The sequence below is a fragment of the Sinohyriopsis cumingii genome, chromosome 6 (assembly GCF_028554795.1).
Source record: "Sinohyriopsis cumingii isolate HCF-2022 chromosome 6, ASM2855479v2, whole genome shotgun sequence".
NCBI lineage: Eukaryota > Metazoa > Mollusca > Bivalvia > Unionida > Unionidae > Sinohyriopsis > Sinohyriopsis cumingii.
In genome coordinates this window covers 166,959,959-166,985,270 of record NC_142966.1, presented here as the reverse complement: position 1 = coordinate 166,985,270, position 25,312 = coordinate 166,959,959, and the positions used below count along the sequence as shown (strand labels likewise).

General features: G+C 34.9%; 1 protein-coding gene across 3 annotated transcripts in view; it reads right to left on the bottom strand.

Annotated features, from left to right (window-relative positions):
* Window positions 1-16,299: 16,299 nt before the first annotated feature.
* The window catches only part of LOC149798484 (uncharacterized), a 54,849-nt gene continuing 45,836 nt past the window's right edge, over window positions 16,300-25,312 (bottom strand). For all 3 annotated transcript variants that reach the window (XM_089963680.1, XM_089963682.1, XM_089963681.1), the window contains one exon: window positions 16,300-23,211. In XM_089963680.1, the coding sequence (XP_089819806.1) occupies window positions 20,942-23,203 (2,262 nt within the window). In that variant the 5' untranslated portion in view covers window positions 23,204-23,211 and the 3' untranslated portion in view covers window positions 16,300-20,941. The remainder of the gene's footprint in view (window positions 23,212-25,312) is intronic.

The window sequence follows — 25,312 nt, the reverse complement described above, 5'->3', positions numbered from 1 at the left end:
AAATTTGGGTCAGAAATCCTACCAAGTCAATATTTAAGGCAGATCGCTGACCGACACGTTTCACAATGGAATGACTCTAGATAGAATACGAACGGTTGGTCATGGAAGACAGAGAGAGTTATCGTAATCATACTGGTTTTTATTAAGCCACATCTAATAATCCATTATTTATTATTTCCAAAAATTACGAGAGGTTTTTATATGAGTTACCTTGAAGTCTCAAATATTTACATATTGTTTGGACTTAGCTGATTTCAACACAATGTTTGGACTTCAAGGTCATGGGTCGAGGTGATAATCATATAACTTTAAGGAGTAAAAATTAAATAGGGTGTTGCGACTCTTAAATGCCATCAGAACGAAAATAATACGAATCTTTTCCCTTTATCTGGCCGAGTAATACAATGGAAATAACAACCGTATGTACACCTTCTATGTTTTGTCTGCACATTTGTGTATACCTACACATTCACTCACCTAACAGCCCGTACAACTAGTGCAAGAAGAACCCTGGAAAACCATGGTCCTGAACCATTGACCCACATAAAAGTATTAGCAGTTTTCTTACACACCCAGACTGGCCGAGCCCAAGATTTGAACCCACGCGGACAGAGGTGCGACGGCATCGATCGGTAAAGGCAACCCATGGCCCCAGTCCTTTTGTAAGAATGTGATTATATTATGTATATTAATGATGAGTGAGCGAGTTAGCTAACTAATTAGCATGAAACATTTTTCTGTTTAATTATGTGAAATAACATCACGAGGTCCATTTTTCCTCTAGCCCGTTCATTCCTTTGAAAGTTTGTGTATCCTTATATAAATCATGCATACTTTAAAAGTATTGTAATTTGACGAAAATATTAAATTAGGAACAGAGTCGTTTTGTTCTATCAGAAATATATTAATCAAATTGGGCAATTCTGTGACCGTCAAAAGTAATTTTATTAGTAACTTAAATAAAAATTACAACTTCAACACTGCCTTAAATAATTTAGGTGTCTCTTTATCTTAGTATGTGTCTGCTTTTACTGACGACATAATTTGACATAACTTATGTTGTTCAATGACAATTTTGTATACTTACTTACGAAAAGGTCTTGGATCTATTCGTTGTTGCTGTGTGACTTAACGCCATTTTTTTCAGTACACGATAGGTCATACATGGCGGCCAGTATAGCTCGTGGCGGAAGAATAATATGGCCAAATCATAATCTTCAAATTTTTATGAAATCTTTCCAGAGCACCTGCCCTTTCAGGTTGATATTTAGACGATTTAAATTGTTGGATGCCTAATTCATGCATAACATGTAGAAAACTTCAAGAAATAAATATGTCCCATGATCAGAATGGACAGATATAGGATGGCCGAATTATAGCAACAAATATTAAAGCTTCGAATATTGATAATTCTCAGAGTGTTATGTGTTTAGGCTCGAATAAACAGTAACAAAAGAAAGAGTGAAAACATCAAGTTTTGAAAAAAGTTTTTAACAAATTATTTCCTAGGAAGAACGCTGTAAAAATAAAAAAGAACTTACGGTTTTAAGAATCAAATCCAAAAATAATCCAAGAATAATCCACAAATTCAATTTTAGAAGTCATAATAATGAAATGTTCTAATGAATTCAAAATCGAGTCCCGACGAAGAATTCAAGATGGAAGGCAATGAGGTATATTGTTGCTATTATTGTGCTGTAGTGTCTACAGTTCTGTGTTTTTCACAAACAATAACATTTAATGCAATGTCTTTGTCCAAACATTCCGTATGAGCACTCATATATTTCCAGGAAAAAGAATTAATCCTTCTGAATCCAAATAATTCGAATAAACATTAAAATGTAATTCTCAAACTAGTCGCAAACAAACAAACACCTTGACATGATGTATTTTAAGCCCCAACTAAGATCTCTCTCTCTCTAAGTATCACTATTAAAAGTAGCTAATGCGCAATTTTGGAAAACCCAGAATTGCCAAATAGGGGCTGCTAACATATATAATATTACATACTCCTAGTATGACCTTGAAAAAGCCAATCATTTTACTCCGAGAATACAATGGTGAACGTTGTTTACTTCTTTAACTGATTTCTAAATCAAGGTCGAGAACTAGGTCAGCGTTAGGTATTTACAACTGAAGAGTCAAGGTCAAGCTATTTGTTCAAAAGATATCTAGTTCCTAGTAAAAGAAACTACATTATTTTGACATATACTGAAATTATAAATAGAAAGATTTTAAAACTTACAAACAATTAAATTAAATCAAATATATATAATAAAAGGAATTAACTTTGGCAATCTTGTGGACACCAGCAGTTTGGTAAACAAATATTTGGCTGCCTTACTTAGTCTTAGTTAAGATAGTCTACCATTATTCTGCTACTTGGTGCATCAAATGCAGGAAAAGGTTGCAGACGAGCCCTATGTATCTTATGATTGGGTTTTTCTACCATTACACATGTGTGATAAGATCTATAGTATTTAGAAATATAAATTTTAATTTTAGCAGGTAGTTTGTCCTAAATTGAAACTGAGATGATTTAATGGCCAGTATAATCGTTACAGTAGCCATCTTGAAAATTGTTGTATTGATACAATATATAATATTGTAGTAGTGTTGTCACCAGAAGACTTTGTATGATATCTTGTTGATCGAGTACGAAATGGTGCCCATCTGGTGTCATTTTGGCCACGCAATGGCCATCTTGAAAATGTTGTTATTACAACTTCTCCATAATGGATGGTCATATCAACAAGACGTTTTCACTAAGAAACATCTTATAATATCCAACTGGTCATACATGTAAATGGTGCCACTACAACTCCTAATATAAGTGCCACAAAGACTATCTTTATGATTTCAAGTAGGTACTACATTGAAAAAGTACAAGACTGATATAAAATATGTCCACTGCGGCATCCATCTTGAAAATGTTATTCTTGTTGGTCCTATGCAGAAAGTCATATAATATTAGGTTTTCCAGCAGAAGACTTCGTAGGATACTTAGGTATATATGTCCACCACAGCAATTAATTTAAAAATACTGTTTTAGAAAGAATCATATTCTTATGATAATCTTTATTGTGTCTTTATAGTCCATATGCTCATGTTAGCATTGAAAATACTTACAATGTTGAAAACTTTATATATATAGATTTCAGTAAATTCGTTGTTATTAAGCAATAATGCAATTCATAAAGCATTTAGCTATATAACCAGCAACTTACAAGTCCATTTGCATGACTCTCAAAACAAGCCCAAGTTCGGTTTGGGCAAGCTCTAATTTGGAACGCACTAGCCCACGGGCAAGTTCGCAAAATGAAGAGAGGGAAACAATATACAAAATGTTTTATTGAACGTCGATCGTTTCAAAGTCTAGCAACTCTGCCAGCAAGTGTAAAGTGGTCGTGTTCAGAATACTTCATGTTCTGTAACTGTTATATCTTGTGATATATATATATATATATATATATATATATATATATATATATATATATATATATATATATATAGTGCACATACCATCACCTTTATTTAGTGTGTATATGTAGCGCATTCATCTTTGACATACCTGACTACGGTTCTTTCATCTATTGTATGTCTTTTCCATCTTACAGTAACTGTCAAAGTCAGTCGTGCATTGTTTTTGTGCACACCTACCAATGTGAATATTTACTATGTAAAGCAAGTTTGGACAAATAAGGAATTTTTATATTTTAACTTATCAGTTATATTGTAATCGTAATATGCATCATAGATTTGCCTAGAGCTGTTTGTCAATCGGCTTTTCGAAGATTGTTTCGATGCATGTCGCCATCTGATGGCAAGTGGGTGTTCATGATAATAAATGATAATAATCTGGACTTAGCACAACGCCTAATCTTTAGGAATTCTGGCGCTTTACAATATAAGATAATACATAAAAAAATATCAAACGACAAAATTACAAAACCAGACGCCATGAAATTATGAAACAAAATCATGCCGATAATAATTAAGTAAGAAAGGGTTATTAAGTCTTTAAGTCCGTTCTTCTTGTCGAAATTGATACGCTTTAAGAGCACTCTAGAATTAAGTTATAATTTCTTTGTGTCTAAGGTATATGGGCAATTGGTCCCGCGTAGCTGGGCCGAGCAACGCAAAATAACTGTGCCCATATGTACGGTCAGGATATCAACATCTTTTACCTAACAGAAACATGGCTAAAACGCGGAATGAGCCAAAGTCTTTGGATCTAGCACTATCAAGTTACTCCATCAAGCCGTTCCCACGCCACTCTTTCTGGGGTGGAATTGCTGTCATCGCAAAAAAAACTCCATGATTCACCGTCTTTATGCACTACAACTTTCAATTTTAAACACACTTTGCTTGAATAGGTCCAAAGAGCACTCAAAATGGAACAAAGATCAGTCCATATTTTCTGCCTGTACCCCACTCCTAGTCGGAGAAATAAGCTGAATGACTGAATGTCCCTATTTTGGACCAGTTGTAACCACCCAGAGTATGTAAATTTGATAGGTAATTATAGTTAGACATTTCAACGTTCAATTTGACTCTTGGAAACGCATATAAAATAAAAGCTCCTAGATTATATTCACATTTTCAACCTCAAACAGTCAGTCCGCCATCAATCCAATAAACATTGTCACATTTTGGACTGGATTCTACCTATACCCGAGATTAATACAATATTCAATGGTGTCACACTAAATTGCAATTCACATTGGGTCGCATACCATCTCAACGTGGCAGTCCCTAACACCACATATATATTTGCTATTTAGAGAAATTTCCATATGATATATAGAACCTGTCTAATGCACGACATTCAAGCGAACTCTAACAACTCTTTCAGTTCCTAACCTTCTAGGTTAATATAATACTGAATCAATTGACACCATGTTTTGATTGCAACTAGGTCCTGCATCTAATCAAAGATTTTAATGAGATTTTATTAATATTGTAGACATCACCGGAACATCATAATATTCATTGATTATTATCATTATTAATACAGTATTAATGAATGGAACAAATAATGTATCATTTTATGTGCTAGTCTGATTTATTTACCATTTCATAGATTTTATACCCTTTCGAGCAGTTATAGCATACTGTTATTTATGCAAGTATTCATTTATGTATGTATTTATGTACGCACGCACGCACGTACGTACGTACGTACGTATGTATGGATGGATGCAAGCATGCATGCATGTGTGTGTGTGTGTGTGATATAAAAAGATAGTGTGTGGTTGTATTTATATATATTGCAGTTGTGGTAATATAGAAGTAAATACCTTTAGATTTAGTCTTATATAATGTATTGTTATGCTGTCTTGCTTTCTCAGTTAAGTTCATCAATAAGTTTGGTTTTTTATGGAACATTTGTAAAGGAAATATTATGTCACATTTACAGAAGATGGACACTAAAGGACATGAAAATTGATATATTTTTAAACAAAGAATTGAATGAAAGTATTTGTGCAATTGCAAAAGCTAATTTTTAAAGAAGTGGATGAATTTGTCCAGGAAATTGCAAAAAGAGTCTACAGTGTAAACGAAAACATTACCCTTCTATTACATACAAAAATCATTTTTATGATAATGAAAGTGGAAAAAGTATACCACTGAAGTAATATAATTACATTGGTATAAAACAATAAATACTAATGTATATAAGAGCACATGTTCGCACTGCCCCCTAATCAAGCCTCTAATAGTTCAATAGGTATACTTATCGGTATCGGTAGCTAGAATTTGGTTAGAGCCCACATTTGCCAGTGTCTTAATGAACACTTCGAAATGTTTATTAGATGATGGTAAACCAACCAATCCCCAACCCCCAACCACGAATAAAATTCATTTGGACATCTTGTTGTACGGTTAGTAATTTAGTTTTAAGCACAGGAGTCTGACGTTTAACAATAAAACACGAAAGGAACAAAAATATTATCTGTGCTTAACTGTATCACAAAAAGAAAAACCGTATCTATAGTATAATTTATATTCTTTTAGTACATATTAGGTCATTTGATGTCGTAAATTTTAGGATTTATTTTATTTTGTTATTTTTAATAAAATGTCATACTCATTTGGGATACTAAACTGTCAGTGGTCTTCAACTTGCTATTTATTACTATGATATGTATAACACATCTGTATGCATCGTAGTGACATTAGTATGTTTTGCAATTAGGCCCGGCCCTAGGACAAGGCGAACGAGGCAACCGTTTTGGGCCCCGCGCGTCTCCGCTGTTATTTTTTTTTTTTTTGTTGCTTGGGGCCCGCGCTCATTGCTTGCTACCTTGAGCCCCGCATGCTGTCTTTTGCTCCGCACATCCTAGGGTCAGACCTGTTTGCAATGCAGGGGAAGATGTATGTGGCCCTTTGTGGTACATTTAAATCAGTGCATTGAAAAAGAGAATATTGGGAGGTGATAAAATACATTGCCAGTCTCAGGACGCACAGTTGTAACGACGTACTTATATACAACGTTCAATAAAAAGCTAATTAGAAAGCAATTTTGTATATTACTAATTGTGTCGTTTAAACAAACAGTTATACATTCTTGTTTTGTTTTCACAGACACGTGCACACACACATACAATACATAATGAGTATTCTTTCAACAAAAACATATTATTCCGTTTAACCCCTGCCAGCTAGTCGATTTTCATTGAGTAAGTAAATGCTATTTTTAGCAAGGTATTTAAATTTAAATTTATGACGCAAAATACGAGCCTGAATATGTGCGAGTATAACAGGATATCTCAGTGTTGGTCTCTGTATATCACATCACACGAAATCTGTAAGTTGCAGAAAAATGTATCTTGGAAAGCGACATATTGATGTTACACTGCGGTCATGCAAAGTATTCAGGACCTGTGTTTTGTCCCGAAACACATGTTGGCGTCGCAAACTTCGTTCGATATATTTATTGTGATTCAGTCCGAGGATAATAAAAGCTGCCATTTTTTCCTCGCGCAAAACACACGCCGGCTAGGTGCCTGCCTTATGTTACTCGAGTAGTTACGTTAATGCGTAGTGTACCGAACGTGTATTTGTGTCTTGAGAAATCCTGTCTTTGCTTCGAGTTTAGCTAGGTTACCTTTCATAAGGATTGCATACTATGATAGTCCGGAATTAAGCGTGAAGACATAAATTGTGCATTATCGTTGGTGAGCGTAGTGGAGGACACATACATATTGTTCTCGCTGTTTGCCTTCAGATGATAATCGAACAAGAGAAGCACTCTTCAAGGCAAGATGAAACAGTACATTGCTATCGCAAACGTTATGTGTATTGTTCCTAACGCTGCCCTGATAACTTACTGCCATGGTAAAATGTATGGGATCAATGTTTTGAATAAGCTGTTTCTGGTATTTTGAATCTTCTCGGGCATGTCCTAATCAATAGAGAAGAGTATATCTTTCAACATCTAATAACTTATCAAAGATCAAGTTTCCAGTAGTTGTTCATTTCCGACAACTAGTCTAGTACAAACTTCCCATTCATAAGGCTTCTGGCACAGGAAATGCTTTGTACACTGGCGCAACGGTTTCGATGCTTGAGTTGTTTGCACTTTGCTCATAATTCTTTTCTAGCATCTTGACTTTTGTGGGGCATGTCGTAATCAATAGAGCAGAACGATCCTTGTATAATAAAAACTCGATTAGAAATCCTCGCAATATCGCTGAAATCACGAAAATTGACTATAATGGATCTACCCTTGATCAGATGAACAAGACTACGAACGTCGAATAAAGATCTATCATGTTTCTAATATTCCAAAATATCAGGCTTTTAGGCCAACAACCATCCTCTATGTCAGTATATATATATATATATATATATATATATATATATATATATATATATATATATATATATATATATATATATATACCAGTGCTTGATATAACATTGCTCTCAGCAAATCAGTGTATGATTGTAAACGTTAAGATGTTTCATCAACTATTTTCTAATATCATGCTTGGATGTCTTCTGTCCCAGTTTATACATTTGTAGCTCAATAAGAAGTTGAATCCTTTGTCATCTAGGGAATTATTGTTATCTTCCAAAGTACCTTTCTACCCTTTAGTAGTTATCCGCTGATCATTTCTAGGACACCGTACAACACTTGACGCCGTTGTGCTCAATTCAATTAAAGTAAAAACAAAAAAACAGAGAAGAACTATCACATCCCATAAAATAAATTTGTAGAGAATAGAAAACAGATAAATTGCAATTTTTTATGAAGGATGATAAAGATAAAAAGAACATTGTCTGAAAGGAGAATATTCATTTTCACCAATAAATTGATCCGTAGTAAAGAGATTGGATATGCAAATTTGTTAAAAGGCACAAAACTAGAAAATGGATGGACATTATATAAAACAAGATGAACATTTGTAACAAAACTCTAAGTATAGAAATTGTTATTGTCCTGCAAATATATGTTTTCTTGAATCAGACACTGTATAGACGTTTAAATACAAATTATCGTACTGTGAATAAATTCCACATATTCCTAAAATAACAAGCGACCACCTATGTTGAAGTAAAATTAATTTCACTGTTTGGGTCCTAAATAGCCTTCTCTTCTTCCTTATGTTTCCGCCTTTAGATTTTGCGGTTTCTCGTCGTTTTGTGAACGTAGTCCCATTTGTCTTCCTTCGTAAAATCTAATTGGTCAATTACTTTTACATAAGGGTTCCTTTTTTAATCTTGTTTAGTCCTTGTTCTACTTAGAAATTTCTTCGTTTCATCTGTATGGTATTAAATTAAATTTAAAAATAGACACCAAACCTACTGTCACGGAATGGTGTAAATGTTGTTCATTAAATACATGTACTCGGGTTGCGTTTTTATCGCTGTACAACGATTCCCGAGGGTGATTATATATATGGTCTATTGTATTTCGAAATCGTGAGTACGATTCGTCCTATGCCACACGTGCAAGGTGCTTTCGATACTGCATGTAAAGAGTCTTTACAATACTAATGGTTTTGTCAGCAAGCGACCTGCTTAAAGGATTCGCACAACTCCAGCTGTAGGGGTAGGTAATTTTTCGGTTTTAAGTTATAACTAGTGTATTACCATATTTACCTTTGCATGTTTGTTATATAGTTTTCTTTATACAGCATAATGCGTGCATTTTTTTATTATTCTTGTTGCAACGTAGTACAGGATTTATATTGGTAATGTAAAGCTACATTTTTTATAAAGAATTGTTTACTATAGTCTTATCAAGCAGGGTTAGGTTTACTATCGAACTTACCATTTTGTAATTGCCATAATAATATAATCTTTATAACTTACCATGTATGACGTCCTTACGTTATTATGTCTGTATCAAGTTTAGTACACTGTATCGGGTATATTTTCAGCTGTTCTCAGGGTAGGAATATCCGGGGTGTCCGGTGTTTTCTGAGGGTAGGAATATCCGGGGTGTCCGGTGTTGTCTGAGGGTATAAACATCCGGGGTGTCCGGTGTTGTCTGAGTGTAGAAACGTCCGTTTGTTCGGAGCGTTTAAGGTGCCGGAGTGTCTAATGTTTAGCGTCGGGAGTGTCTAATGTCAAGAGTGACTAAGGTGACCCAGCTGAAGAGCCGTCAAAGGACCAGGGTGTCCGGAGGGTCTAATATTTGGAGTGTCAGGAGGGTCTAATGTTCCGAGTGATCATAGTATTCCGAGGGTCCGGAGTTTGTAGCAGTTGTGAAATTGATTCGTAGGAGCTGTGGAGCGGATATGGTGCACGGGTAACGGAGTTTTATCTCCATACATGTATTTTATTAGCTGTATGCTAATTTTGGGTTAGTAGACCCAGTGTATCATTCAGGACTGGACAGATAGATGGCATATCCGTTCTTGTGTTTATCCTGACATAATTTCGCTACCTGAGCGAATATATTTTTACTATGTGTAAAAAGCTTACATAGTTTACTATTTGAGTGAACTATATTCATCTTTCCATTATTGAATCATTTGTGAATCATTTATCCTGACATAATTTCGCTACCTGAGCGAATACATTTTTACTATGAGTAAAAAGCTTGTATCGTTTACTACTTGAGTGAACTATATTCATTTTTCCCTTAATGAATTATCTGTGAATCATTTATCCTGTGGGTTTTTTAGTGTTATTGAACTAATTTATTTTTATTTTATTTCCATCTTTGATTCTGTGTGTTTTATGTTAAATAAATCCAATATTTGGATTATAAACACGCACACTTCTTCATAATCTAATGCTCACATTAAACCATATATATGTGTCGTCAAAACGTGTTTTGTTGTCAATCCGAAATATCCCACCCGGTTATCTTGTTACACCCACTCTATAAATTAAAGGTTAGTTGTAAATTGTAAATTTTATCAAAATTGTGGCTAAATTGTATTTATTATTGAACTCGTGTGAAGGATTAACGTTTATTTGGATTGCCAAGAGCATTTGTTGCTCTGTTTTTTTTTATTCGATGCAAAAGGTTATGTCATCTAGGTACATGTGCCTGACTCTGATAGTGTAAATAGAAAATGTTATATCTTCAAGGAGGGCTTAAAAAGAGTTAAGGAATGATACTGAACCATACTTTCACACTGATAAACTATGAATCAGTCTACTCTATATCAATGCATCCGCACATGCATCCGCCTTCATGACAGACTTCCTGACGAGCACAACATTAAAGCTCTGACTAATCCTATATTCACTGCTGCTGTATTTACAAGTAATTATTGGCTTAATTAGTAATAAAAGATTCGATGACTGGCAGGTGATTTGAAAAGTGCGGTTTGAAGTGTAGTTTTCTAGTGTATGAATAGCATACCAAAACGGGAATATTATATTGGCACTGAATACTTAGTAATTAGACCTAGAAAGTGCGAATAAATGCATGGGGAGCACTGTTGAAAGGCTGCACTATAATATTTACTAACAAACAAAAACATTGTTGTACAGCACACATTGTTCAGAACCTATTACATTAGCTTTGCATGAATGCATCGACAATGTTAGGCGAAAACTATTCCAAATATAATCAATTTAGTTGTATAATAGACATTTGACTCATCACAGGGACAGAAGTATAGGTTATGTTATCACTCTCGTAGATTGACACAACTTGGACAAACTATGCACCACGTTTAGTAAATGTTCTGTTTTGGGCACTAGGGCCGTATACAGATGCACTAAAAATGGAAAGTATATTATATGAAGGCTAAAGCGTAGGCATACAAAACAAAATCACTATGGAGAAACATATAAATATATATTTCCGGAGGAGGGCGTGCCTCCCATTTAAGGGAATCGCCGCATGACCAGGAACACATATCTGCACAAAAGCCTTTGCAAAAGCTTACTAAAAAGCCAGCGAAGGCCGCGCAAGCAAAATATCATAGAAGAGTAGCAGCAGTTAAACCCACGTGGCCCTAATTGCAGTCAAAATGGTGTGTGTGGCAAACTAGTACCTAAACAAGAGGTAACAAAACTATGACATATAAAATAACGCAATGAGGTGAAGAATAAAACTACCTCTTCGCTCTTCATCTGCTGAATTTTCTACTCTCTGGTTTCATAGCCATCTATATGCGCTTTCTTATGCTGCTTTGTTCAGGGAGCCTACAAAGTCGCCAGCTATTTACAGTTTGCCTAACAATCTGGCAACAGGAAGTAGGATGCTTACAAATGAGGCTGAAATTAAAAATATTTGCAATCATGTTATGCACTACTTAGGTAGCTCTTTCAAGGACGGCAATGGAGGCTTCATTGGCTTGTTAGTAAAGCGCCAACCACGTTATGACTCTAGTTCCTTTGTCAACTTCAAACCGTCACTTTGGAACCATGGATCTCTGGGCTTCATTTTAGAATGACTGGAAATCTGTTTTAACGTGATTGGTATCTGTCTTCTGAGGCACAAACGTAGAACTTTCCAATACTCTTTATAGCTTTTTAAGTTCTTCTTTGTAGAAAATGCAGGTAACCACCTTTTGCGCATATAGATTTCCTCCTCTGCTTGTTGTTGCGGTTAGCGAACCTGTTGAAGTTCTGCATCAAATTGTAGTGATACATGGTTCCGTGATGTTTGCACAAAATCATCACAAAATACACTGTGTTCACAATCTGGATGTTTGCTTTCACAAGCTTCGCACAAGACTTGTTCCATGGAGAACACGTTTATGGCGATGGTCCAGCTGCCGGCATGGACCTTTGTGTAGTCGGTTGCCTTACTTGGGTACTCATTGCCTGGAAAGTTTTGCTTCCCAAGGGTATATAACCAACATTATAGCCCACCAAAAGCACCTATCGTTCATGCTTTTGACGTTTGTCACAGTACGGCATGGGATGTATTAAGGTGTTCGTATATAGCTTTCAACGCGAAACGGCCTGTAGTGAAACACGTCTTGCAGCAGAGAAGCGTAACTTACACATCTCCATCAAAACCATCCCTGTGTAGACGTTTCTATTTTTTACAGTATTATCGTCATTAAATCCAGATTGTCAGGCCTCATGGCTGCCCGGCCATTGCTAAAACATGGCCTTGTTTCCTTACTTTCGTGTGTATTACGATATCTATATAAATATGTACAGTGTATGTGTGTGATTTGGATTTTTAACGTAGCTTTAACTATTTTTCAGTCACATCCCTATGATGTCTGCAGTGTGACAGTTTATAGTGATGTCTAGCACTGGGGCATCATCATCTTATATTATCCTGACACCAGGCCGACCAGTCCTTACACTAACCTCTTAATGTTGGGCGGCAAGCGAGGTACCATTTTTGTAACTCTTTGGTATGACTAGGCCTGGAATCGAACCCACGACCTCCCGCATCCGAGGCGGACGCTCGAACCACTAGGCCACCGGAGCGGTAAATATGTACAGAGATAATGTGTCCATATTAGTAGGATAAAGTGGATGTATGTGCGTGAGCTTCATTTTACTGTGAACTGTTCCATTAATGCAACATCGCAGTCTGCTATCCAACAGACTATGGACTATTCCCCCTCAGCTTGCAAAACATGTGATCTTACAATAAAGAGGCAGACCAACCTGCACGAGAAATGCCTAGTGTAGGATATATCGTATCAATTATTGGCCAGTAGATTGTCCCGTAGTACACATCCAGAATGCTGTTGTTGTTGTTGTAAGGTTTAACGCCATTTTTCAGCACAAGATAGGCTATACATGGCGGCCAGTATTAATGGTGGAGGAAGAACCCTGGAAAACCCCAGGAAGAACCACCGACCCACGAGAAGCTACTGGCAGGCTTTCTCACGTACCAACGTTAGCCGAGGCTGAGACTCGAACTCACGCAGACAGAGGTGAGACGGCAGTGATCCGTACCGGCGAGCGCTTTAGACCACTCGGCCACTCGGGGCCCAACATCCATAATGAAACCAACGCCCAAATTGCCAAAGTTAGTACGGCCCACGACAGACCACATGCTTATGTGTGGAATTGCAAAGCGGTCAGTTTACAAACACGTAAGAATTTCTACAAAGTCATTGTGATGCTGACCTAGCTGCATGCATGCAAAATAAAGACTGTCTACACAGCAAGACAAGGCTTTACACTCTGAGGTTTTTGCATGGGTAACCATTCAAAGCATCCAACCTCTGCTGAGGATTTCACATCGGAGATGGACAAGCCTGATCGCCAGCATGTTAGAGCGACTACCAAATATCTTCTATAGAAAGCTGAAAAATAAAGCATTATTAGTGAGGCCAAACAAAACAATTTAAGGATTCCTTCAAGTCATCCACAAAATACTTCATCATTGACCCTGAGTCAAATAGCATAAGGACATACCTTCTCGATTATATAATAACAATGTTGCTAATAAAAACCCACTATCAATGAGATGTTTTGTTACTGTTTTGTTACAAAAGTACGCATTCAGATATCACGGAATTATATAAATACCTTTATTTATAACAAATATATGTGGTCGGTTTTCGTTTTTTACTTACAATGATACAATAGGGTGATTCATGCCTTTTGTACAATATTTTAAAATAGCGAGTTCGGTTCTTCCTATGTCGCACGTGCTATGTGCTTTAGATGGGAAAAACAGATCTTCATCAAGCGCACAGATGATGTATGGCTACGTCTTCTGTGTATAAACACCTCACCGTAGGACGATATCACTACACTACGGAAACGTCAGTGAGCAGTCTACTTAAGAACTTGCAGATCTCAAGCTGTGAGTTATTTATTGATCCTATGTTCAGTATAGCGATAACTATTTTACATCCACGTGTTTTTAATATATTTTCTATTTGGATTCGGCTTGCGTAGTATAATGCAAATATATTATATTCTTGTATGTGACTTAACGGGAGAGTTATGTTAGCAATAAAGTTGAAATTTATTAAGAAACGTTTAGTACTAATATATTCTTCGCGGACACAGGCAGGTTCACTGTTTATTGCTTTGTAATGTTGTGCCGATAATGTAATTTGCATAGCTTACCGTATATAACGCCATTACGTGTTATAGTACATACCTGTATCATTCTTAGTACACGGTGTTAGATTCATTTTCAGATGATCAGAGCTGACCATGTTGATAAGGGCTGACCATGGTGCACACTGTTGACGGGGTACAAGCTGTAGAGCTGACCATAGAAGTAGACCATAACGGATGTGGATCTGGCCATATCGGCCGTAGAGCTGGCGACGGAGCTGGTTGAACTGTGACCATGCAGCTGATTGAACATTGTGTTGCTGGTTGAGTAGTAGGTGATCTGGCGTTGCTGACCGATTGGTGGACGCTGATTGCTTGATTGACCCAGGAATTGTATGGTGGTCGGTGACTACCTGTAACGCTGGCTGCTTGAGTGGCCAGTGTTACTGGCATCCAAATAGTCTGGTGACTGAGTGTTTTGTGTAAATCCATGCATGTAATCTTTTAGCCGTGGGCTAACTTTGGGGTCTGCTATACTCAGTGTTTTGGGGAATGTAAAGATATTTTGCATGATATCTGTCCCATCGTTTCATCATTTTGCTATTTTAGTAAAGTACCTCATTTTTTTCAATTTTTGAGTGAATGCATTTTACTATATGAGTGAAGTACATCCTGGTTTACTATTGGAGTAAAATACATTAATATATATGTATGAAATTATTGTGAATCATTAACCTTTGTCCTTGTACTGTGTAAGATCATTTACTTTTATTCACATTTATGTTACATTATTAGTTTCGTGTGGATTGTGTTAATTTGTCCAATATTTGGATCTTGTACGCGCACGTATTAATCATAATACTTTTTTTATATTTGAGTCATTCATCAATAAACATTGTATTTGTATCACCATCAAAAGTATTCTGTTACAAATCCGAAATCCAGCCTGGTTATCTTGTTTCACTCATAACCTTTCAAGATACATTCCTTAACGACATGGTAGTCACCAGTTGCTGTACAGACAGGTGCATGGATGTGTATACTTCACGAGCTTTGCTGATAAGTGCACTTTCAATTAATAGAGTCGGATGCTTTGTTGGCCATTTCAAATTTATAGCAATGTTCTCAAATGAAGAAAATATTTATCAACTTATTTTTAAAAGGGGTACGAACCTAATATTTTATTAACATTAACACCCGAACGTGCGTTTGAAGTGGGCGATTGCTTTCCGCTTGACAACTCTAATTCTTTTAATCTAAATTGAAATTCCCTTTCTTTATTTTCTCTTTGTTACTGTGATTATCTTTCGTCATTTACTTTTGCATCTGCAGTTGCATTTGCATTGGCTGATCTTATCTCTCTTCCCTCTGTCTGTAATTGCATTTGTCTTTCTTATTTTTCTTTCAGAAGAGCAAGAGATCTTAACTCTGTTTAAGTGTTCTTTTGATTTAAATTCCATAACTTGCAAGATAAAGCCAGATATAGACTTACTAATCAATTTCAACACACTTCTGGCTAAAAATTTATTTTCTACCAAATAATGAATCAAAATATTTTTCATTTCTTGCTTTGTTAAAGAAGTCTTTGCTTCAGAGAGATCATATTTTCTCGCAAGCTGAGTCAATTCATTACTTTTCCAGAACCCTAACTGTCCCTTTGTAGGATTTAAAATAACTTTTTCCATTGTAGTTGATATTTAAAAGCTTGTTAGTTTCTCTAAAGATTCACGTGAAATAGTACCTGAGATTTACCATAGCAAAGTGAGTTTAAATTTCAAAACCAAAAGATTCTGAAATATTTTAGCGAAATTTATAACCCTGTACCACAATTTTCTAATACGTCTCTATGGTCTTAAAATAAGCAATATAAAAGAGTACGATCAAACAATGTTTTTAAAATTCAACAAATAGTTTATTTCTCTAAATACAAAATTAAATGTTTATAAAAGAACTTACGGCATTATGAATAAATCCCAAAGAGTCCATAAGTTCTAATACGAGTCCTAATGAATAAAGCACTGTTTATATTTAGAGGTGTCCCAAAAAAGATCCAATAATGTGTTGATTTGCACATAGCTTCAAATATGCTAATGAACCAATGGTCTGAAGTGGGATGATGTGCCAAGATTCTTTTCTTGTATCACAATAATATAATCCAAGCTGTCCTTGATTGAATTCACTATAATTCCAAGTTTATGTATCTGTCCAAGAACATCATTATTAAGCACTTTTTAATTCCATAAAAAAATAATGTTAATAATTCAAAATATAGAAACTGAAGACAATAAAAATACAATTGATTCTACTCAGATGTCTATACATACACTCCTCTACCGGACCTAGGTCATGACTAGCATTTTCTGAAAATTCGTTGGCAGCGTATGGAATTCTTCTATTCTAACTTGTAAGCAGGTCTAGGTCTGTTACTAAATTTATAAAAAGGAATATAATCCGCATCACGTAGAACAGTTCTATCTATTTGAGAATATCAATGTCCTTGACTAAAATTAAGATAATGATCGTAATATTTATCCGACACTCAAAGAAATATAAGCCATGTTTTTTACATAATTGTCACGGGTCAGATACGACAGAACTTGATTTCGGACAAGGTCAAGTGCAAAATACAATTAGATAATAAGAAAAGCCTACGAATAATACAAATTAAATATACATAAAACACAGTTGCCTGTAGAGGAATCTTAAGTTTTATAATAGCAAGTAGAAATGTTCATCTCTTGTATAATATTTCGCACATCAGTAATCAATGTACGGAATCCATAAACTGGATATTATGTTCTTTATAGTAATGTATTGAACCTATATTGAATGTCTTAAATATATGATAAACTATAGATATTTAGATAGGAATGCCATTATGACAGTTTTATTTTTGTGAGTAATGAAAACTTGCTAATTATTAGCAATTTCTCGCTATATTGCCACCCAGTAAGCGAGGGTAGGTATATTTTCGGGTTCTATATTAAAGAACTGGGACAATATATCCATTTAAGTCATTAAATAAAATTAGTTTATACATTTAATTATTTCGTACTAAGACCTTACTTCATTTATCATGTTGAAACTTTGATTACATTCTGAAAGCACTTTGTATATCTTCCTGTACCTGCAGTTATGCTACAAATAAAATGTGTTCTTTGATAGACACATTAACTCCGATTTCAAGTTGTGTTATACTATATGGATTTTGTCTTGAACGTCAACGTCAACATTAACATCATCATCATCATTAATAATAATAATAATAATAATAATAATAATAATAATAATAATAATAATAACAATAATGATAATAATAATAATAATAATAATAATAAGAAGAAGAAGAAGAAGAAGAAGAAGAAGAAGAAGAAGAAGAATGACATCCGAAATATGACAAAGTGATATGATGAATGGTAATGTAGTTTCCATGAATGTATTGCAACATTTTCAATAGTTTTTGCAACATACTAATATATTAAATAAAACCACACAAGTAACAAATATACATTATATTACACTATACATTTCACTGCAATGAGAAGAAAAAGAAATCACAATATAAGACTTCGCCTCAAAAAGCTACAATCAAGACTTTTCAACACATATCACTTAAGCTGTTAAAACTCTTGTATTTGTTTGTAAAATGTTGTTATATCAATCTTTATATTTTGTGCAACAAGTCAATAAGATTCCGTCTTACACAACATTGAGATGCATGTGTAATACTTATTAAAAGAATGAGAGACAAAAGTGACCTCTCGATATACACATCTTCAAAGGATAGCCATAACACCGTAGCATAGACCAAGTTCTATAGCAAGCCATTATAACAGTTTAGAGTCATGTTTGAATAGTTTCACCTTTTAATGATTGTTTACTTAAAGGTCACTGGCCACCTATATTGTACAAACGCGTGATATTATTATAGTTAGAAACAAAACGCATTGGTTATGTATGCACACCATAAAAATGTTTAATTAGACTTAAAACTCCGCTTTTTTAAATGAAACATTATTCGGCTATCTCCGTAAACAATCGGTAGTTTTCGCGTGACAAAACCGGATATGACGTATATTTATCTCTTCTCTTCAACCTAGCCATTCAAGTATTTAATTTGCCCACGTAAATGTCTATGTGATATAATGTACGATAGTGTTTTTTGTACAGCAAATATGGTACACTGTGTTGCATACTGATGTAACCAAAAGAGTGATGATGGGAAAGAGCATTCATTCTTATTCCGAAAGACCATGTTTACCAGAAAAAAAGTGGATTTAATCTGTGGGATCGAATAGGGGAGGAATGGGAAAGTTGTATCATTTATGCCGGATTATAGTGAATTTGGTCCAAAGACAATTCGGCCAAACTTAACAATAGTTTGTACGTTCTTTTTCTTCAACAAAAATGTAGATGCTATGTAAGATAGGTTTCAGGGTAAATACTAAATTTAAACAAACTATTTTGATATTCTTTGAAAGAAAATAATCATACTTCGTAACGTACATATTTATCAGATAAAACACAAACTGACATATCTTGCTTGTTCTAATTAAAATATCTATATACATTTTTATTCCCAAAAAATATATGCATCTGCACAACGACATTCTCAGTTTAAGTCTTCCGGTCAAATTATTAATAATCATTTATAAAATAATAATACTTAACAGATAATATTCTACCTAATATGTATACATTTTGCTAAGGGTAGTGTACATGAGATATTATAACAAATATACTGAATTTTAGGCTTCACGTTGTAACACAGCTGCTTACAATACACACTAAATTACACATGAGAGAGAGAGAGAGAGAGAGAGAATGCTGTTGAGCATTTTGTTAGTATTTAGTTGCTGCAATATGAAGTTCTTATCAGTTAATTTTATTGTTTATTTCAAGTTGTCTCAGTGTGTGCGCGTGTAAATTGAAAGCTTGTCATTACTGGTCCATATCGTCCATCATATTTGCTCCATTATTACGTACAAATTAGAAAGGAATTAATTTTATGTTTAATTTGTGCCCCCCCCCCCACACACACACACACACTCACGATACAAAATAAATTGATAAGCATACACTTGCTTGAAAATAAAATGAAAGAAATCAACCCTGCATTGTTATCATATATTCCTACGTTTTCATCATGCGAAAATTATTTTTAAAAAAATATATATCCACGAATTCCATATACGTAGCGGATGCCGGCTTGCGTCTGCATCCTTAGTGTAGTGTGTAGCATTTATGTCAAATAACAAAATCGCAAATGAGACGAAACTATCACCCGATTGCTTGAAGGCAACTGCCATTTACGCATGATAAGTTACTTATTGCAAACCGACACAGATTGTATTGTATCCAGGATAACTATAAGACGATATCTCGCAAATAAAATATCATTATTTTAAAATACATTCAATGTGAGTGCAAATGATAAACTTTTTGCTAGCATGGCTTACAAATTTATTATTAAAGCAAGTTATTATTGTGTATACTATTTGCCCTGCAAACATCAATTATGATTACATAGGCAAACAAATAGAAGCCCGGGTGATAAACACAACTGGCAGGGAGCAATAAACTCATTGTTAAAACTTACCGACAGGATATCAAATACATAGGTTATTTTATCACAAAGCAAACCAACCCCGGAAACTGACTTTGGTATCTTTTTAGTGTGTCGACTTTTTCTTCTGAAGTCGGCCGACAAAAGGAAGTCAAGTTTGATTCCTTTGGATTCTTTAAGTGTGCCAATTTCTTTGTTCTTTTTTTATCATAAAGTATGCCGAGACAGGGAAGCCAGCATTGATACTCTTTACCTGTATTAACGGGAATTTTCAAAATAAATTGAAACAATGGAACAGTTTTGAAAGCGACACAATCTAGTGCATGGTGTACGCATACCGATATAAAGCAGAACCTTAAATTAGTTTTCATTAGTTTCATCTAAATGTTCCCTATCCATAGTTTATAGTTTTTAATTTTTCGACAACAAAAAGCATGTACTCCGTCTTGTAGAGATACATGTACGTCATTTCCGGTTGGCGTCCTCTATAGGTGGGAAATCGTAACTAAGGGGAAGTAACAGAGTTGTATACTTCTTTTTCGAGTAATTAAATTATTATTTATTCTTTACACTTGATAAGTGTTTTGTTCTGTTTGTGCGAGTATAGCTGCTTTTAATCACATACTGCAATCTGATAAAGAAAAAGGAAAATTTTGGAGTATGGCCGGTGACCTTTAAAAGACGGAAAAAAGTGATAACCCTTTAATTATATTTCCAGATATGCTTGAATAAATCAGATTTATATTCAAGACAGTAGTGTGTCAACAAGTTTTCATTTAAGTAAAACTATAAAATGGTATTGTTTCATTATTGGCACAGTTAAATTGAAGTATTCCATTTTAAATGGTCATAAGGAAAACATTAGAATATTCTTTCTGAATCTACGTTTCATCTGCTACGAGCTTAGAATGATTAATACTCAAAATGAAACCAGCTAATTATCAGCAACAAATTTCGTGGATTGTTTCAATTCAAAAGAGCCTGCAAAAAGAAATCACGCAAAAACACCTTTTTGTCCTGCTCAAAATCATTTCCTAACTGGATGTGTGGCGCATCAGTCAGAAGAGAGGAACTGTCAACCTGTTCTGATAGTTTTATTGCAACCAAAGCTTTAGTTCGAGTATGCTTCATTTGTGTGCACTGCGCCATTCTGATGGATTTTTTAAAGAGTTGTGTTTCAAAGTCATCATTTTCCAGATCACCTATTCCCATAAGGACCGCAATAACATAGCTATTATGCAGATTGGCTTCCAGAACCTCGAGTATTGAACTTCCGGGTGGGTCATCAATACAAGAAGTAATATTCAGTTTTGTCAAATCATCAAATAATTGCTGCAACTTCCCTGTTATATATATGTTACATTGATGGGCAACGAAAAAGACATGAAGCTTATTTCTGTCGGTGGAGTCTTGCTCAAGAAACCTGGCATCAAACGCATCCCGAAGTCGAGTTCCGGTTAAAACAGAATCGCCTTTTGCTAGTGCTTCCATGGCACCATCTACTTGTGCTCTGATTGTAAAATTCTTAGCATGCTTAGGGAGTTGGCCACACATGATCATCTGCTTTAAAAGAAAGAGACCCTTATCAAAATCGTTGAACTTAATCAATTCTTTTGCAATATCTATTTGGTTTTCAATGTCAATCCCTTTTTCTGCAATTTCGGTGCATAATTCAATGGCCCTGTTCTCGTCTTTCATAAGTTCACAAAGAGCAATTTCTTCAATCAATGACTCTGTAGTTTTTTCCCCATTCTGTAATAGGTGTTTCATTTCTGCAAGAGCAAACATCTGAAGTTTTGTCATTCTCGGTAACTTATCTTCATATGGGCTAATGTCATCGTCACTGTCATGATCACTCGTGATTTTACAACGATCAAGGTTTATTTCTGCCTGACGATTCCTTTGTAAATCAAACGACATTTCAATAGCTGACCGAAGCAGATCTTTGGCTTGCGTAATTGCTGCAGCATCTCTCGATAAACCAAGGAGACACTTGGCATGATAAATTTGACAAAACACCTGTATAGTTCGATCAAATTCTTGCGGTTGTGTATCGGTTGTTTGAAGTAGACTATATATGTTCCGAAATACATCAATAGCGTCCTTAAATTGTCCAATGTGATATAAAAACTTGGCTTTGCATTCCATAGCAGCATAATTCTGTTCGAGTTTGATTGCAGAGTCGTAATCCGACAATATTTCCCGGACCTCCTCACAATATTCAATACATACTGGTGGCTCTTGTTTAGACCCTTTATTCATTCCTTTCATCTTGTGCAGAAACATTGTCATCTTTAGCTGAGCAAGCCAATGATAAGCTCGTGATGAGTCTTTAACGACTACTGATTGCTGCAGTATTTGTGCACATTCTTTATATCGCAATCTTCTTTTCAAAAAATATGCATAATGCTCTAGCGCAGGAATATCATTTACTTTTTGGATGTTCTCAGCTGCCATCGAAAACATATCATCCTCGCAAAGATGACCAATTTCTTTTGGAAACAATTTCTGCCAGTTTTTACAATATTTCTTAGCTAGAAAAGAAAGATTTCCCAATTCAACCCAGGCTCTTGCCTTGAATCGAAATATGTTTTCTTGCTTGGCTACTTTATAAAGCAGTTCAGCTGCGCGTTTAACTTCAATTTTGTATTCTTTCCCTTTTCCAGGAAAACAAAGTTTACGTCTTATTATCAACCCACACCCATACTGCCAAAGAAACGATGGCAATTTGTCGTCATCCTTGACTTCAGCAAGAACATTTTGGTACCCTTGTTCTGCGTCTTTGTAATACATGATTCCAAAACGAGCATATGAATATGCTAGCTCCGCTCTTGCTTCAAGAAGCTTAACCCTATTCGAACGAAGTGTCGCAGCCTTTCTAATGATCTGTTCAATTTCCTGGCAATCTTCGTCACGACTACGCTCCTGACAAGATATCCAGGCTTGATTTGCAAGAGCGACAATGCTTTCAGGATCCATTTTTAATGCCTCACTATTACACCGACGTGCCTCTTCTAACTGTCTACAAAAGTAATGTAGGTAAGTAATCAAATTATAGTATCGTCGTTTCTCTTCGGGATATTCATATTCTTGGCATTCAAATTCCCTTTGCAGTTTTTTCAACAAAACTTTAGACTGTCGTTGAGTTAGACTTTTTATCTTTAAATTGAAAGAGTATGGTATTTCATCCAATTTGTGCAATACTTTATCCGTTGTACTTGTTGCCATCCCTGCACCTGAAAACAAGTAATTGTGTCTAATTATTCACACTAAAAATGGTATTTGCTTTGATACATGATTATAATTGATGAGAAGAGTCATTTGATTGAATTGCTTATGTTGGAATTACCTTTATTTGCTTCACGTAGTTATGTAATAACTTTCAAATATATTTCGAAAATCCAATACCAAACGAAATAAAGACGTTCTTACTAAATATGTACTGCGTGGCGTGATGGTGACCTATCTGTACATTTAATCTAACAATTGCAATTGCACGAGTTGCTGCTTAACGTGCAAAAAAAAAGACTCAAGTTAAATCTGACAAAGCAAACCATTTGGAAATTTCCTCAATGATGAACTTTGGAATATTGAATCATTAAAGCTTTATAATGTGATTTTATATTTCAATTCATATTTCAATGTCTCTGTAATAATGCCGTCCATGCTACCTCTTTTAACTGTATTGAAGCTAACTCTATCCTAAATATTGTTACTTGTCTGCAGCATTCATGCTCATGTTCTTTACATATTTTTTAATTTTTTTTAATTTGATGATACTGCTTTTACTGGTATACATTTCAACACGATTTGCAATTACTACGTTTGTCACATTCAGTTATTGATTTCACTACCTCGCAATCTGGATGTACCTTAATATATGTCTGTTTTATTGTCCAAATTAAATTTCAAATGAGTGAACTAGCAAGTCTCCTTAACAGTGACCTTTCTTCCGATGACTTGATATTGATATAGCCTTCAAATTTCTTCGCAACTAAACAGAAGGTGAACAAGAATGAATAGTCGAATCCTATGAGAAACATATACGACCTATTTTTAGATCGTTTATTATAAGTTATTTTCTTCATATTATTAAACTTGTTGTCATTGGTATAATTATTATTAACAGCCCATTCAATCTTCTAATTCCCTCGGTGAAACCTAACTTTATGTTGTTCACCACAGCAATTATATCACGGATACTTGTGTTTGCCTTACGTACCACATACAGTATTTTACCCGGATTGTAATATTTCTTAGAAATATAATAACCTATTGCTAGGTTAATGGCGGTACTGAATTTTATCCATAGAATAAGTCGTTGTTGCCTTGTTTCCATTTTAAATCAATTCAAAGCATGGTATTAATACTAACTGCATATTGTTGTATGTTGATATATATTGAAGACACTGTGTTGTTCGTCAGAATTGATTGAGAATGTATATTACAAGCCCAACATGTCATTAATTAGATGCAATTATTCGTAGAAGTTGTGAATTTTCAAATAAATTGTGTAGTGATACACACACACTCACACACACACACACACATATATATATATTGCTCGTTGTCAGCTTATTGCATATATATATATATATATATATATATATATATATATATATATATATATATACATGTATGTGTGTGTGTGTGTATATTCTTTTAAAGCATCTAAATGTTCATACTACTCTCATGTGTTGATCAGAAGGAATATTATACTATGTTATGGAGATCACATAGGTATTAGACCATGCAGTTGAACTATTACTAATTTTAAAACTGCAGGAATGTAAAAGCAATATCATGATTTAGTGGATTATGGGCTGTGAATTGTGGAGAATATAATTTAAATAACTAATAATGATCATTATCATCACCATCATGATCACACTATCAAAAAACAAAGTGTTGGTCATGTTGTTTTCTTTATTACAATCAGTCAGCTCATATATCTTAAACTTTTAGAAAACTCTCAGCAACGGGAATGAGTATACCGCTGATATGTAGAAGAACAACAAAACAAAACTCTGCTCTGAGCTAAAGTGTCCTGATCCCAAGTACTAAATGCACATACTGAGAACCTTTGTGGTCTGGTTCAATCACTATCTATAACTATAGCTTTACCGTGTATTGGATGAACCAGGCAAATTTGTAATAAGCCATATTTTGGCTCAGTATTCTCAGTGTGGCTCGTTAAGAAGTAACGCATAATTAGCTAACATTTAGCTGTTACAAAGTTGCCCTTCACAAGCGTTAGTTCTACAACTTTGCAGGAAACCAAAGTTTGTCTAAATGTATTCTTAGCCAAAATATGTCAAGTGCCTGCAATGTCTTTCA